General features: G+C 39.9%; 1 protein-coding gene across 1 annotated transcript in view; it reads right to left on the bottom strand.

Moving 5' to 3' along the window:
• The window catches only part of MCC (MCC, WNT signaling pathway regulator), a 242,274-nt gene that overhangs the window by 27,658 nt on the left and 196,214 nt on the right, over positions 1–18,402 (bottom strand). Inside the window, exon 13 of the mRNA XM_027839267.1 lies at positions 2,606–2,840. Coding sequence (XP_027695068.1) covers positions 2,606–2,840 — 235 coding nt within the window. The remainder of the gene's footprint in view (positions 1–2,605; positions 2,841–18,402) is intronic.

Raw genomic sequence — 18,402 nt, 5'->3', positions numbered from 1 at the left:
CCCTTTTTAACACCACCTCCTAGCTTCCTTCAACACTCACTGTAAATCCTAACTTTTGTAACTTCTACCCCACCATGCCCATTGCTAGTGTCTTCCTTCTAGGATTACTTCCCATTTACACTGAATAATATTTATTTCGTTCCTAGTTGTTTGCATGTTTTCTTCCCCTCCCCCCACCAGCATATGAGCTCCTTAAAGTAGCAAATGTATTTTTGCCATCCTTTGTATCCTCAGTGCTTATCAAAGTGTCTAGCACATAGAAATGCTAAATATAAGTGCTTACTGATTGATTGTATTTTCCCATCAGAAAATTCTTATTTGTTAACCATCAATGGAAACAGTTATTGCTATTATTCAGTAACTCAAAAGTATACCCTTTATTCTCTAGTACTGGTTTCTTGAATTAGTTTTATAGTGATTGTGAGATGATGCAAAGCATTTCACAGAATTTTACAGGTCTAGTAATCATCTAGTTCAACTCATACTTGAAAAGGAATCCCTACTACACAATACAAAGTTAAATGCAAAATACTATATATACAAAGTAATTTCTAGGGAAAGGGCACCAGCCTGGGAGGATCACAGACAACCTGTAAGAGGTGGCATTTGCACTAAACTTTGAAGGTTACTTGAGATTTTATACATGACTGACTTATCATGTCTCCCTGATGGACATGTGAAGTTGATCATTTTTGTACCTAAATGTAAAATTTTACATTTCTCCTTATTTAATGTTGTCTTATTAAATTAAGCCCAATGCTCTAGGCTATACTTTTGGTCAAGATCTTTTTAGATTCTGACTGTTATCCGGTGTGTTAGCTATCCCTCTCAGCTTTACATCACCTGCTAATTTGATGAGCATGTTACATGTTCCTTTACACAACACATTCCTTACTGAAGACTGAATTCTTAGGGGATGGTAATGATACAGAACAAGTAAATCAGGCATTTGACCTCATGTCTGTAGAGCCCAGAAACTGGGCTAAACTGGAGGCTAAAGTGGATTGTTTTACTTTCTTCCCAAACACTTCACAACAGCACAGAAAAATAATCCAACTCTCTGTCTTAATTAGCAAACAGTGATATGGGAGATGATGCATTAAAATTCCCCCATTCTATTGGGGTGGAGTGGGAATAAGCACTTATTAAACACCTACTACATGACAGGCACCATGCTAAGCACTTTATAAATATTATCTCATTAGATTTCTTAATCAGATAGTGTGATCCAGAAAGACCAAACAATGAATTTGAAGGGAAAGGGTGTTTTTTTCAAGAGTCTGGGAAGTGAGATGTGCCAGTGCTAGTCTTCTAAGCAACTCAGGTCTCTGCACAAGCATACCACATCCCTGTCAGAAGGAAGAAGGCAGGGTAGTATGGCCCAGAGCAAAAGAAGAATAGAGACTTCGTGTGATGAGTAGAGAATGGTCACTGACATGCAGTTGTTTTAGCAGGTGGGAGTCATATGCTACAGAATCGTGATGGGGAGTTATCAAACCATCATCAAGGGAGAAAAACAAGGAGAAGTGAAGCTACCAAAAGTGGAGCGATTCCTTCTTACTCCTAGAGAGGGGAGCAGGTTTTTCTCCCCAGTGGATCCTGCCCACCTGATCTACACACCATATCCCCTTGGCCAATTTCTAGGTGACAGAGACCAAGGAATAAAATTTGTTCTGGGGCTACTGACAGTCACCACAATTTATCTGGAAATATAATGTTTCAGATGTGGTCCGACAAGGGAAATAGAATACATTGGGCCTATCATTTCCCTAGAAATGGACATTGTGTTTCTCAATGCCATCTAATGTTAGCATTTTTGACTGACTTGTGACTCATAGTGAATTTATAATCTACTTAAAGAACCCAGATCTTTTTCAGATGAACTTCTGTATAAGTAGATCTATCTTGTACTTAGGAAGTTCATTAAATACCTACTGTATAAATTACAGTATTAGGTACTAAGATTATACTCTCTGCCTTCAAAGGGTTTGCAATCCAGTAGGGGGATGGGACACACATAAATTAACCTAATATAATCCAGAATGAGAATTACTTTAGGGCTAGTGGATTCTATAACCATGTGCTTAGATTTTGGTACAACCCCTTACTTTGTGGCTATTAACTCAGTTGTTTGCCCAGGTGTAAAACTCCTTCACCTGATACCTGTCTGTCTGCCCTATCATCCCTATCTAGATTAGCTATCCTGCTCATGCAATCCCAAATCAATTGTTTGCCCAGGTGTAAACTCTTTTACCTGATATCACTCTCTCTGTTCCATCATCCCTTTCTAGATTAGTCCTATCCTGCTGTAGTCCCTAGTCTAGTCATTCCCTGTCCCCCAATAAACAAATTCCTCTCATATTCTCAATCTCTTCCTCTTAATAATAACTGAAACATACCACATACTTTGATAACCTGTTTAATTTTAGCCATGTCTTTTTTCAGGACAGGAAAGAGAGTCAACAGACAACACTGTAATTTCAAAAGCTAAGCTAACAGTTGATTTGTTACCATCACTTGTCAAGGCCACTTTGGGGGACAAACTCTAAATTCTCCCATCCAATGCCAGCCTGGCAAATAGAAACAGTAGTCACTAAACATGTACCTTCATTGCCATCAGCTCCTGCATCAGCACAGCATTTTCTAGGTCTAGTCTCTGACTATCTCCTCGAGGCTTGACATCGTAACTAAGAGGATCAATATGGATGCTTTCCAACTCTAACATGGTCAGCTTGACAGCTGCCCTGTCATTCTTGAGCTGTTGAATATAATCCTTTAGCCTCTGCTCGTCTTCCTTGGTGAACTCCGTATCACAGCTACTAGCAGTGGAGCTGGTTGTGCTGGAAAAAAAAAAAATTATACGTGTCCTACACATATTTCCATGATTCAGTGTTGGTCACAATAGGATAGGAATAAGAAAATTAGATAGTAGCCAAAGGGTAGTGCACAATCTCTGCTAAATTTTCAGAGGTCCTAGTACTTCACCCTGATTCAGTGGATCACAAAGGAATATAAAGGAACCATGCAAGGAATATACTTCATTATTACAAAAACTGCAGGCGTTTCTATGAGCCAGGTGCTCAAAACCCATAGGGTCCAAAATCACTTGGAGATTTTCATCTATTTAAAATCAAATGTTTCTCACCTGGAGGTGGAGTTAGAGGGAATCTTCTTGGTTTTTAGAGTCGGCACACATATAGGGTGAATCTTCTCCAATAGTCATGTGTTATAGTAGGTCCCTAAGGCTCATCTAATTCTATCTACCTAGAATATTTCTGGTGACTCTCAAACCAATCTGAGGAGTTGGATAAATCATTTAGCACAACCAAAGAGCTTATGACTATCAAATACCCTAACCTATGCTTGATTGCCTATGTGCTAGGAGGCTCCAACAAATGCTGGAGCATCACTCTATAATCTGGTGCTAGGACACATTACATTATTACGTTACTACAATAATGGAAATAGAATTTTTAATAAGCATGTTTTCCCAATTTCCATCCTTTATTTGTTTTAAAAATAATAAGAATGACAGTGGACATTTATAGAGCACTTTAAGGTTTGCAAAGTGCTTGACAAATATTATCTCATTTCATCCTCACAATGACCCTGGGAGGTAGATGCTATTATTACACTCATTTTATGGAAGTTAGTGAGGTTAAGTGACTTGCCCACTCATACAGCTAGTTAAGGGACTGAGGTTGGATTTGAATTCAGATGCCCTTAACTCCAACGCTCTATTCACTGTGCCACCTAGTTGGACTCTAATAATTTTAAGTTCTATTGTATTTTCATAAATTACAAGTTATTTTATACTACTATACTTCTCTTGCTGGTCTGTCTCCTATGAGATCTTTGGTGGAGGGAATGAAAAGAAGTGGGGACAGGCCTATTTTGACAGGCAGGAAGACTCCCCTGAAGTAGCTGGTTGTTAGTGTTAGGAAAAATAGGGAGAAGGTTTGGAATAGAATTAGATGGGTGATTTCCAGGAGTAGGCTGAAGCCAGCTCATACCAGTGCCGGAGAACCACATTTTCAGTGTGAGCATTTACACTGCGGAAATCGGTGAACACTAGAAATCAGAGTTTGATTTATTGCTTTGTAAACTGTCTAGAGTCTAGACTGAATCCAAACTTTATAGAACAAATCCTCTTACTAAAAGGATTTATTCTGTAAAACTTGGACTCAGTCGAAAGGCCACACCCAAGGATTTAGAAGGCCACATGTGGCCTCTAGACTGCAGATTCCCCACTCCTGGTGTAGACCAAGGGTTGGCAAACTACAGCCCACAGACCAAATTCATACTGCTTTCTGTTTTGTTTGTTTTTTATGGTCCATAAGCTAAGAATGGTTTTTACATTTTAAAATAATGTTTTATCATAAAATATATCATTTAATCCTATCATTCCAAGATCTAGGATTATCACAGCCTTTTTTTTTTTTTAAAAGCCATGACCGACTCTTTGTTGGTCTCATCTGGGGTTTTCTTGGCAGGATACTGGAGTGGTTTTGCCATTTCCTTCTCTATTTCATTTTACAGATGAGAAAACTGAGGTGAACAGGGTTAAGTGACTTGCCCAGGGTCACACAACTAGTAAGTGTCTGAGGCCAGATTTGAACTCAGGTCTTCCTGACTCCAGGTCTGGCACTCTATACACTGTGCCAACAGTGTATATTAATTTATTTCCTCATTAATAAAATTTCAATATATCTCTCAATTAATTAAACTTAGAGTCCCTGTCAATGCAATTATTATTTGATATACCGGAGAAACCTTTCCCAATAGTAGTAACAGTGCTCGCTTGCTCTCTCTCTCTCTCTCTCTCTCTCTCTCTCTCTCTCTCTCTCTCATCACTTAATCTCCCAGGATTAACTAAATATTAAAGTTACTGAACATAAAATTTATCACTCAAAACATCATATAAAATAATTTCTCAAAAATTCTTTTTATTTTCTTTGCAACACAAATTCCATAGAGAAAGAAGGACCTCTCTCTCTCTCTCACTTTTTTTTTTTTTTTGGTCTTTCCTGTCTTTCATGTCATGACACGAAAAATCTCTTCAGTATCAAGCCTTCATTCAGTAATCTCTCCAGATTTATTTTTCCTCATAAAATTATCTTTATAATATTTCTTCTTAATGTTAGAGGTGAAAGGTAAGTCTAGACAATCACTCTACCCTACTTTAAAGTAAATGGCAAAATGCTCTACCTTGCTACCCTAACCTGTTAACTAGGTATGAACCCAAGGAGCCTAGGTACATCCTTTCAAAAAATCATGGAATTTAGACTGATAAAGTGGGGAAAGTCTTTCATCAATTTAGATGTCTTTGAAAACCACTGGATGAACTTGTGTGTCAAGGAACAGGGACTTTGTTTGAATTGGTTATGGTTAACAATATTGTCATACCCTGTGGGGCTTGTATAAAACCAGCAAGCTAGTTGAAATTGGAGGATCCTAATGAATGATGAGCCAGGAAAGAGGAAGTCCCTGAGAAAGGAATTATTTGGAAAGCTGGGAGAAGAACCTCAGCCCTTGCCTTAGTGTTCCTGGCTTGAATGAAGAGGCTTTCATGGACTTCAGAGGATTTTGATCTTTTACTCTCAGTGTCCTAGCAGTTTTCTAGGTACAGTTGATGGCAGTGTAAGAACAAATTGAATTCAATGAGGAAAAGCAGATTCAAAGTTCAACAAGACAGTCTGAGAGAAAAGCTACATCCTACCTAAGAGGAACATCTTGAAGACTTCAGCAAAAAGGACACCAAGGAGATGTGAATTACCACTTTGCAATATGTGCCCTTAAAGCCTGAATATACTTTTCCCTGGATTCTACAGGTACTGGTGGGAGACACAGACTTTTGGGGGGAAGTCAATCAATCAATAAATCAATATTTATTAAGTGCATACTACATGCCAGGCACTGTGCTACGAGCTGATGATCCAAAAAGAAGCAAAAGACAGTCCCTGCCCTCAGGGGCCTTGCTGCAAACAAATATATACAAAGCAAGTTATATGCAGGATAAATAGGAAATAATTAACAAAAGGAAGGTATTGGAATTAAGAGGGAATGGGGATGGAGACCTAAAAAGAATCCGAGTAGAGGAGGGAGAGCATTTCTGGCATTGGGGAGAGATGGAGAAGATGCCAGGAAGAGAGAGATACAGTGAGATACATTCACAGAACACCCAAGAGGCTAGTGTCACTGTATCAAAGCATACTTATCAGGGAGTAAAGCATAAAAAAGACTGGGAAGAGAAATGGGTTGTGAAGGGCTTTGAATGCCAAATAAATTTGCTCCTGGAGGCAAATGGAAGTCACTGGAGTTTATTAAGTGGGGGAGTAAGGAAGTGGTGGTGGTAGGGGGTGGATGGGTGACATGATCTGACTTTCAATTTTTGGAAAATGAGTGTAATGGCTGAATGCAGGATGGATTGATGTGGGGAGAGACTTGAGGCAGGAAGACCCACCAGCAGGTTTTTTCAGTAAGTAAGGCACGAGATGATTAGGGCCTGCACTGAAGTGGTGGCAGAGTCAAGGGAAATAAGGGGACACATTTAAGAGATGTTGCAAAAGTAAAATAAACAGACCTGGGCAATAGTTTGGATGAGACAGGGGTTTGTGGTGAGAGAATGAGGAATCCAGGATAACTCACAGGTTGTAAGCCTAAGGGACTGGGAGGATGGTGTTGCCCTCCACAGTAATACGGAGGGTAGGAGGAGGAGGAGAGGGTATAGTGGGAAAGAAAATGGGTTCTGTGTTGGGCAAGTCAAGAGTTTAGCTACAAAGGACAGAAGAGATATAGAATGATAGTGGGGATGGAAAGGTCAAGTGAGACTTTTTTTTAGGATGAAGGAGACATACGCATGTTTGTAGACAGTAGGAAATGATCCAATAGACAGGGAGGGTTTGAAAATAAGTGAAAGAAAAATTACAGAGGGAGCAATCTGTTGGAGGAGGTGGGATTGGAATGGGATTGAACAAGTAGAGGGATGAGCCTTAGTGAAGAGTAAGGCCACTTCATGATGGGAGACAAGGACAGAGGAGAGAGTGGCAGAAGTACCTGAGTGATAAATGAAAAAGAGGGGAGAGAAGGAAGTTCACAGAAAATGGCCTCAATTTTTCTGTAAAATATGAGGCAAGGTTCTCAGCTAAGAAAGCGAAGGGAAGCCATGGGAGATTTAGAGAAATATGAAAAGGTTTGGAAGAGCTACTATGGAGAGTGGGATACTAAATTGATAGGGGAGGTATAGTAGCAGTGAGTGAGGCCTCAGTTGAGCTTATGTAGCAAATCTGTAGTAGACTCAGTCAGAATAGCTGTGCAATTTTGTCCACTTTCGTTCAGTAGTACATGAATAGGAACAAAGGAAACAAATAGCAAGAGTAGCCTAATAACGAGGCATGGCTGGGCATAATCAGTAATATAAGGAGGCTCTGGATGAAAGGGGGGAGGATAGTGTAGAGCTGAATTGACCAGGGAGTCAAGATGGGGAGAAGATGAGAGACTGGTTAGTTCAGGGGAGACAGCTTGGGGGAGAATTGAGGAATTAAGGGATTGGAGGTTACAGTGAGGAGAGGTTATGTAAGGAAATGCAGGGGAGAGGGAGAAAGAGGGGGGAGGAGGGGAAAAAAACAATAGATCATGATCAGAAAAAGAGATTTCAGAATTCTTTAACATGGAGTAGCTAAATTTGTGGGTGATGGCAAGATCAAAGGCATAACCATCTTTTTATGTGATTGAGGTGGGGTGGAGGAGTAACTCATAGGTGATGAGCTACATAGGTCAAGAAAATGAGTAGTTAGGGTATTTGAGGGAGAATCAATATGTATGTTGAAGTCCCCTAGTATGAAGGCAGAGTTGAGGAGGAGAGAAAAACTGCAAGTCAGGTAACAAACTTACTGAAGAAGGGGGAGCAACCTGGGGTCTGTAGATAACAGTTATCAGGATTTTGACTAGGTAGTAGATATGAATAGAATGAACCTCAAAGGAAGAGAGGTTACTAAGTGAAATTATTTTTCTATTATTTTAATAACCAATTATTAAACTAGGATCCAGTTTTTAAATTTTTTATTTCTGGTCATTTGTCTCTGAAGGACTTGACTGCTGGATGAGATTATCTGTAGTTTTCCAGAAATACACTACTCTTCTTGAGCAGAACCCCACCCAATTAGGAGACCTTACTTCTATTGATAGTATAAACAGAATCTAATCTAGGTGAATTCCTGCCCCAAAACAATGCCCTTTTCCCCTCCTTTGGAGTTTAGGGTGACCTAGCTCAGAAGGAGAAAACCGATCAAGCCAAAGTTTCAGAAGGAGGAGCTGATGTCGTTTAGCCCACCTCCTCATTAATTATTAACCAATTAAGGTTGATTTTCATCTATCAGGAGCACCCCCTTTTCCAAAGGTATTTAAAGCATTCAGTGTCTTTGTGATTTTGTCTTTGGTTACTGAGAGAAACCACTGACCATCAACTTATTTGCTAGCCTAATTGATTCTAATTTATTCATTCATCACATAAGTGATGGAGGAAGGGGGAGAACCTGGAATGGAAAGCAAGGAGTATTATAGCTCCCCCACCTTGACCAGTAAATAAATGAAAAAGCAGCCAATCCTGGAGAGAGGGGTCAGGGAGGCTGTGTTATCAGGGAGAAGCCAAGTTCCAATAAGAGCTAGTAGGTAGAAGGAGTAGGAGAGGAATAGTTTTAAGATGAAGGAAAGTTTGTTGCCTATGGAACAGGCATTCCAGAAGGCACAGTGGAAGGGCTGGGTAAAGTTAGGATGAAACTTTGGAGTAGGAAAGTCGAGGGGGATGGAAATGAGGAACTGGGTGGTAGGAGATGAAGAAGGGGGTTTGGATGATGATCTATAGTCATTCAGAGTCAGTGGGATGTGATGCATATGCACAGGTGTGAGAATACCCTCCCAAGACAAGTGCAACAGGAGATGGAAGAACACCTGAAGCTGAAAGGAGGGTTGCTCTTCTTTGCACAGAAGGCTTTCCACGTCCCAGTTGAGGGGGCAGCTGCCTTGTGCTGGTACAGATGGAAATGGTTTCACTGAGGCACAGGGAAGGTGCCTGGCCCTTCGTAGCCTTTCCTCTGGGAACACAGCACCCAGCAGGAGATGGAAGGCTCAAGGCACTAGTAGAGTAAGAGACAGTTCTTGCCCTCAAGGAGCTCAAAATGTGCTGGGAGAGAGAGCACATAAAAAGAAACTGAAAAGTGGGAGAGAGGGAAAGAAGTAACCCAGTGTGGGGTGGGGGGGGGTGAGTTTCCAAGTTGATTCTTTCTTACAGAATGACATGTTTCTGGAAATGATGAAGTCCAAGTAGCCTTCATCACAAATGATGAAGAATCCTGCAAACCTCCAAACCTCTCCAACTGGAGGGAAGGCGGGGCCCCGGCACAGTGATATACTTGTACAACTATACCAACTATATCACTGAAGGAAAATACTCTTTTCTAAAATCTAGTCAGGGAAGTTCACTAGCTATCATGTTAGAAAGAATTGGGGGGGGGGGAAGAGAATAAAAAGAAAGTTACATGATAACTTTATCATATATTCTAAAGGAATAGCAAGTTGTACATAATAGACTTGTAGTTTCATGTACAATCATCTTTTTTTTTTCCTATTCTACCATGTTATGGAAATGCTTGTTTTATTTAAGTTCAGAATAAAATAAATAAAATTTTTAAAAAAGACACCCTCAGGGAGATCCACAGACCTGGAGGAGATAAGTGTGAGTCAGGATAGACACTCATGTGATGGAAACACTATCTACCATGGTTCCCTCTATCTCCCTGTTCCACTCCTGACAATAAAGGTTAGGGCTGATTTTTTCTCTAAAAGGTGACAAAGCCAGGACTTGATTAGCCCAGGGCTGGGCCAAGGAGGGACAAAGATTCCTGTTGACCTGTGCTGAGGTGGCTTCGTGGTCACTCAGGTGCATAAAAGGTCCTACTCACATTGGGTTGGTGCCCCTGACTTGCTAAATATCTGAAGACTATAAACACATATCCTGCTTGCCCAACTGAACAGATATTTAGGGCACATCTGCCAAAGCTAAATGCCACTGTATCTTTGCTTCATACTAGTGCTATGTTAGGGCTAAGTGAACCTCCTTTTGTTAACTGTTTTAATGACCTTTTTTCATTTGTTTGTTTAATGATCTTCAACATCAAAACTGAAACACGGTCTGGCATCAGGCTTGCCTCTAACAATCCCATACCATGAAATACAGTAAAATAGTAACTAAGAAAATCTATAAGAAAGAAGCTGCTTCTTACCTTCTTTCCCTCTAAATTCACAAATTTCTTACAGATCTTCATAAATCAAAGTTAAAAGCAATACCCAAAAGAGTGACACAATACCCAAGGAGTAATAGTGAAAAGGACTCTGGTTTTTCTTTCTCTTTAAAAAAAAAAAAACAACTAGATTTTTAAAACCATAAAAGCAAAGTCAATACATCCCCATAAAGCTAAATTATTGCCAATGAATATCTAGCTGTGCTGTGAAGTATTTTTTTTCTGAAGGCCTGAATTCTCTCTGTCTCCAACCTGCCAGTCAAAATACTTTCTGTAACATCTGTTTAGCTCTTACAAGATCAGTGATAGTACCTGTATTCTCTGTTGAAGAATGTAATAAAATAGGTGTTACCTAGAAATGAACAGATATCAACTATATAAAAAAGTGACCTAATAAAAGAATGTTAAACTAAATAGTAAGTGTGGCCCAAGAATGCTCTTACAGATACAGATGATAAAGTTGAGAACAAATGAACAATGTAGACTTGAAAATTCATTATCCAACTAATTCATTAAATGATTACCTACAAATAGTTTTCTGATAGCCCTTTTACTAAACAATTTTTCAGGGATTTCTGGAGCCTACAGCCTCACACTGTCCACAGTGTGATTCTGGGCAAGTCATTTAACTTTTATCAAACCATTTTTAACCATAAAAAAGCCATAACCCCCTCAATTTACAAATGAGGAAACCGAAGCTCATGGAGGTTAAATTACTTGGTCACGGTCACACAGTTACTATCCAAGGCAGGATGTGAACCCAGGTCCTCTGACTCCATGGCCAGGGTTCTTTCCAACTGTACCACACCATTTCTGTTTCCACATTTGTACAAAGGGGGTGACAGTGGTAGGGAGGTAGTTGACTAGAAGATCTCTAAGGTCTGGAGACAATTGAACAATAAACACATTTAAGTATATGCAGTGCTGACAAAGGAGTTACAGCATTCACAAGTCATAAGACTTGCATGTTTAGACAGGGTGGGGTTCAAAGAAACTGTCTCTTCTCCAGCAAGTAAGAAAATAATCTCACAAAAATTTGAGGACTTCAGGAAAAAAAATTCACAGCAAAGTTAGACATTATTTGGCAATAATTTAGCTTTATGAAGATGGATGTGACTTTGCTTTTGTCTTTTGTGTTTTTTAAAAATCTGCTTTCTTTTAAAGTTCTTAAAATGACAAAGGTCAAAGAGCAAGAAAAACCAGTCCTTCTTATTATTACTCTTTAGGAATTGTAGAAAATCTGTGGATTATCTATGGAAGTGGCCGAATGGCTTCTAGCACTTCACGGAGCCAATCTACCCTCCCCCTACTTTAACTGGGCAATTAGGTATTTGCCTTCATTTTAATATTTTTCTATGTAGGAACGGGTGCAGCTTAAAGACACCATTATTACATCACATAGAGAAGAAAATGGCAAGAAAATCCCAAACGGGGTCATGAAGTCTGACACAATTGAACAATACCAACATTACGACATCATTAGGGAAATTTGCCCAGTCTATGAGATGAACGTTGCCCAATGCTGCCACTGGTGGTGATGAGGAAATGTTCACTGAGCTCTACTGAAAATGGAAACAAAAGCAAAGGACAATTATTTTTTTAATCCACTGCTCCCTTTTTAATCACCACTCTTGCTTGCCAAACACCAGCCCTAACAGATCACTCCTTTGGAATGCTTCCTAACAGAGCTAGAAGTCAAGCAACTGAGTTCAGTCCCCCAAAATTTTATCTTATCTAAGCTCAACTGGGCCTCAATTGAGCAAGTCAGTCTTCTACAAATGTGGTTGCAAACCTTTTCTTATCTCCTTACACCTCCCATAGTCCAGACACATTAAATATTACTCCCCTTCTTGCATTCTATTGTTTAGGTGACAAACTGGCCTTTCTGCTGTTTCTCACACCAGGCTTTTCCTGTGCTTTTGTAAAGTCCATCCACCATGCCTGCACTGCTCTCCCTCCTCACCTCTGGCCTCATTTTCCCTCTCCTTCAACTATTTCATCCATCCCCATTGGTTATTGTTCTGTATCTCTCCCTTTAATGGCTAAAAATCTTGGGAAGGCCATCAACAATAGGTACTTCTACATCTTTTCCTCTTACTCTCTTAACTCTTTACAATCTGGCTTCCAACTCATCAACTAAAACTGCTCTCTCCAAAGTTACTAATGATCTCTTAATTTCCAAATATAATAACCTTTTCTCAATTCTCATCCTTCTTGACCTCTCTGTAGCCTTTGACACTATTGATCACTCTTTTTTAATTTTTTTTTTTAAATGTGCAAGTAGAAATGATGTGGTATAGAAAAGATGTGGAAAAGATCACTGGCTATGGAACCAGAGGGCCTGGGTTCACATCCTGCCTTAGATACTACCATTTCTTCTCTCTAGTTTTTTATGACATTCTCCTGCTTCTTTTCTTTCTCTGACTGCTCCTCAGTTTCCTTTGGTGGATGTTCATTCAGGTCATACCCACTAACTACAAATGTCTCCTAGGTTTCTATCTCATGCTCTCTTCTCTACTTGCTCTGTATTAGTACACTTGGTGATGCCATCAACTTCCATGAATTCAATTATCATCTCTACACTTACTTGGATCTATTTATCCAGACAATCTTTAGACACACTTCTAACTTCCCATTTAGACATTTTAATCTTAGTGTCCCACAACCATTTCAAATTCAACATATCCAAAACTGAACTCATTTTCTTTTCCCTGTCCCCAAACCTTTCCTACCACAAAACTTCTCTATTACTTTTGAGGGTATCACCAACCTCCTAATTACCTAGGCTCTCAACCTGGGTATCACTCTCTATTCTTTTCTCTCACTCTCCACAGACAATCTGTTACTAAGGTTTGCCAACTTTACCTTTGTACCTATTCACCCCATATTCTCCTTCAATACTGTTATTACCCTAGTGCAAATCCTCATCTCCTTATGCCTGGACAACAGTCTATTGGTTTGTTTGCCTGCCACAAGTGTTTTCATATTCCAATCCATCCTCCATTCAGCTGTCAGTCATCTTCCGAAGGTCCAGTCTGATCATGTCATGCTTCTGCTCAATGAACTCCATATATCTCTAGTATTAAATATAAAATCCTGTTTGGGATTCAAAGCCTCATCCCACCTTCCACACACTTTCCGGTCTTCTTACAACCAAACTACTAAACCCCACGTACACTTCCATCCAGTGACACTGGCCTCATTGCTCTCCTTTGAATAAGACATTCCATCTCCAAACTCCAGGCATTTTCACAGGCTCACCCATGACCAGTATGCTCTTCAACCTCATCTCTGTCTCCTGGTTTCCTTCACATCTCAGCTAAAATCCTACTTTCTTCTGGAAGCCTTTCCTGATCCCCCTTAATCCTAGTGCCTTCCTTCTGTTAACATCCTCTATATAGCTTGCTTGTAGATAGTTGCTTGCTTGAGATCCTCAAGCATAAGGACTATCTTTTGCCTCTCTACGTATCTACAAAGCTTAGCACAGTACCTGGATCTGAATAGGTACTTAATAAATATTTATTAACTGCTGTCAGTTAATAAGTGACTTTGCCTCACTGAGACTGTGTGTCAATAGAATGTAAGCTCCATGGGGACATGAATGGTTTCATTTTTATTTTGTATCCCTACAGCCTAATACACCATATGGCACATAATAGGTATTTAACAAATGTTTGTTGATTGAGTTCTCTATTCTTCTACATCAGAGTTGACTGTTTTAGACTATATCATCCTGAAGTTCCTCTTAAACTCTTTTGTACAAGATCGATCTTCCATAGAACTATTTCTAAATAGATTTCGTTGATTTTTCACCCATCCTTTAAGGCCCCAATCAAATGTCACACCCTCCACAAAGGTTTTTCCAATCTCTCCATATCCCTAACCTACTAACTATTTTTCTTTCATCTAGCCTTATAGGATCTTATACTATATTCATGCAACAAGCATTTGTTGAGTGCCTATAATGTGCTAACAGGTGCTGGGAATACAAAGACAAAAAAGAAACCATCCCCATTCACAGGGAGCTTACCTCCTAATTTGTTTTATATTTCATGTAAATATAGGACTTAATGCCTCTATGATAAAACACAGCAGAGACTATTTCTCTTTCTTATGTATCTTTTCTTCCCTGGTGTATATCACATTACAGATTTTTCCCTCTAGATTCACGTCTAGACTTGTCTGGACTTAATCAACATGGGATCTTTCACTCTAACTTGTCGTATTAGAGAACTGCCGGGGCACTAAGAGGTTAAGTTATATTTGCCCATATCACACAGCTCTTGTATGTCCGAGGCAAGGATAGTAGTCTTCCTGACTCGAAGGCCATCTCTTTATTTATTATGCCACATTGCGTCTGGAATGCACTGTATATAGTAGATATTTAATGAAATGTCTTGATGAATGCATGAAGGAATGATGGGAGCTAATAAGACTCACATTTCCTCCCTTTGTGGGAAACAGAATAATATTGATCCATCCTCGTAATCCAGAAAACCTCCATCCAAAAGAAATCCTAGAATTTTAGAACTGAAAGGGATCATTTAAAATGATTCCAGAGAACGTGAACCAATGAGGCCCAGGGCTGAAAGGCTTGGATTCATGTCAAATCCTTTCAAAGAGTATTAGTCTTCTGCAGCTCTCTCTCCCCAGCCCCACACCCCCATCCCCATTCCAGACTCTGTGTGAATAAGCGATAGAAAAAAGCTTGGCTGCCTTTTGTTTCTAAAAGTACAGTTTTCAAAAGAAAAAAAAATCCACTTTGTAGACATCCTGTCACCAAGCAAAAACTGCTTTCAGAAAATGAAAGTTCAATTTCCAGATGAGCAACAAAGTGCCCTTCCAGGCCAGCTCTCTCCCCTCCCCCTCCAGAACTTCAGCAAGGGAAATAGATCAACTAAGGTCAATTACAACTTGGCTTTATGTTCTTAATGCTCCATGGCTGAATATGATTATGATAATGTTTTAAAAAAAAAGGAGAAATGTAATATGGCACTTTCTATAGACACTTGCAGACAAAGCAGCCTGTGGTCTGTCTCCTAGGGATAGGCTGTCAGCTGTTGGGTGAGGGTTAAGTCATCCATTAACTCTGCTTGTCTAGAATACTGGATGATCTCAGTTGTCAGCAAGGGAATATTCTGTTTGGGGTTGTATTATATCTTAGTCATCTGGGGCAGAGTTCAAGGCTGTGTATATTGGGGGAAGCAGGGGGGATGCAGGCATGAGCAGCAGATAAAGAAAAGCTGAGCTCCCCTGCTTGGATTACTTAGAATAGTGGAGCTATTATATTTTCACCCAGCCTAGGTAATATAGAGGATCCAGGACAGGATGATTAGGCTTCCCCTTTCCTTTTGTTTTTGTCTGATTTCATATTACGTTGTATTTATTTGCATAGGTTACTTGCCAGTGGATCTTTCCGAGTATAGCAGTCACTGTGCAATCAAAGGGGAAACACTATTAGCAGTGCTACAAAGACACTTGTCAGTATTCCTTTGAACACACACCCCCACATTACCACTATTAATTCAGTATAGACTACATGAGATTATTTGAACTTGCAACTAGTTTCGAATTTTATACCTCTCCCTATCTCCATTCTTTCTGTTCGTTTGTTTTGTTGTGGTTTTTTGCTAGGCTTAATGGGGTTAAGTGACTTACCCAGGGTCACATAGCTCGTAAGTGTCAAGTGTCTGAGGCCAGATTTGAACTCTGGTCCTCCTGACTCCAGGGCAGGTGCTCTATCCACTGTGCCATCAAGCTGCCCCCCATCCGTATTCTTAAAATAACTATGCTCAATGTCCAATAAAAGTGAAAAAAAATCAGTTGAAAAATTTATTAAGTGCTTACTATTAAGCCAGGCACTGTGCTAGACACTGGGAGAAATACAGAAAAAGACGAAAACAGTCTTTGCCCTCAGCGAGCTACAGTTCTAAAGGGCAAACAACATATAAATAAATATTACATAAAAGATACGTACAAATCAGACATATGATAACCTTAGATAAGAAGTCTAGAATGGCAGAGGAAAGAGAGGAATGGGGAAGGGATCCTGCAGGGTGTTTGAGCTATCTTAATAGATGCCAGAGGTTGAGATGAAACATTCTAAACATGGAAAAGAACTTTGATAGGGCAAAGGAACAGACACGGGAAATTGAATGTCACATGCAAGGAACACCAAGTAGACAAACTGGGTCATAGAGGATATGGGGACAAGTAGAATGTAAGAAGAATGGAGAGCTAGGAAGGGGCCAGGTTATGAAAAGTTTGAGTGCTACACAAAGGACTTTATATTAGGTTCTGGAGGTAATCAGGAGCCATTGGAGTTTACTGAGTGGGGGAGGGTGTGTGTGTGTGTGTGTGTGTGTGTGTGTGTGTGTGTGTGTGTGTGTGTGTGTGTGTGAGAGTGAGAGTGAGAGAGAGAGAGAGAGAGAGAGAGAGAGAGAGAGAGAGATGGGCAAACCTAGGCCTTATGAAAATTACTTTGGCAGCTGTGGAGGCGGGATTACAGTGGGAGGCTAGAGGCAGGGAGAGCAATTAGAAGTCTGTTTTAAGAGTCTAGGCAAGAGATGATGAGAATGGAGTGATGACAAAATAGGAGTGGAATGAATGAATGGAATGTAAGAGACATACTGTAAACGTAAAAATGACAAATCTTGGCAATTGATTTTACATGTTGCGGGGGGAATTAAGAATCTGGGATAATATTGGAGTTGTGAATCTAGGTAAAAGGAAAGATTGTGGTGCCCTTTACAGTAATAGAGAAGTTCAGAAAAGGGAAAAAAATTGGGGGAAAGATAATGAGTTCTATTTTGGACATCGTGACTTTGAGGTGCAGTTCAAATCATAAAATGTTCAAAATGCAGTTGGAATTGTGAAACAGGCACATTTTTGTCTGGGACTGGAGCTCTGCATCTGCAGAGTTGATAAGTGAAATGTTGGGAGCTGATGAGATCACCAAGTGAGGCAGTATACAGAAAAAAGAGAAGAGGGTTGAGGACAGATCCTTGGAGGTAAACCCATAGTTAGTGGGAGTGATATAGATAAAAAACCAGCAAAGGAGAATGAGAGGGAGCAGTCAGGAGAAGTAGAAGTAGAATCAGAGAAAATGATGCCATGAAAAACAAGGCAGAGGACAAGAGTATCCTGGAGAAATGGTTGATAGTGTCAAAGGTTTCAGACAGGTCAAGAGGGACAAGGATTGAGAGAAGGCAGTCAAGAAATGACTGGTAACTGATCTTCCTAAAGCACCAATCACACCTCTTTCTGCCTCCATTCAATCAATTCCAGTGGCTCCCTATTATCTCAAGGATCAAATACAAACTCTTCTGCTTGGCATTTAAAGTCCTTCATCACTTGGCCTTTTCTTACCTTCTAGTCTTCTTACATCTTACATACTCTGCAATCAGCAATATTGTTCTCCTAGCTGTCTCTTACTCATGACACTCCATCTCCTAATTCCATGTATTTTCACCGGCTATTCCCTTTGCCTGGAGCTCTTTTCCTCCTTATCTCTGCTTCCTGGCTTCTTTCAAGTCTCAGCTAAACTCTCACCTTCTGCAAGCAGCCTTTTCCAGTCCTCTGCAATCTTAGTGCTTTCCCTGCAAGACTGTGCCTGATCTGTCTTGAATATAACTTGTTCATATTGTCTTTCTCATTAGACTATGAACTCCTTGAGAGTAGGAACTGTTTTTTCCCTTCTTTGTAAGCCCAGAGTTGAGTACAGAGTCTGGCACATAACAGGTACTTAATAAACATTTGGCAATTGATTGACTTTGGAGTACAAACATTAAGCTGAAGGATGGGGTTGGAAGAAAGAAAGCAAAAAGATTAGAAGAGAATGAGAATGACAAAATACAACATCCACTCCTATTAAAAACACTAGAAAGCATAGGAATAAATAGAGCTTTCCACAAAATAATTAAGTACTATATAAAACCAAAAGCAAGAGTGGGTACAGCAAAAAGGCAGGGACTCTCCTGAGCTCCCCCCCAAACCTCTTCAAACACCTTTGAATAATGCCCTAAAACCAATTCTGGAGTGGCAGAATCCACAAAAGTACAGGGTGAAATAATTTTCCAGCCCAAGAAAACTTAAATGATCTGCA

Source organism: Vombatus ursinus, unplaced genomic scaffold (genome assembly GCF_900497805.2).
Source record: "Vombatus ursinus unplaced genomic scaffold, bare-nosed wombat genome assembly UNPS02014832.1, whole genome shotgun sequence".
Taxonomy (NCBI): domain Eukaryota; kingdom Metazoa; phylum Chordata; class Mammalia; order Diprotodontia; family Vombatidae; genus Vombatus; species Vombatus ursinus.
Note: the sequence above shows the minus strand (reverse complement) of the source record. Positions and strands in the feature narration are given on the sequence as shown.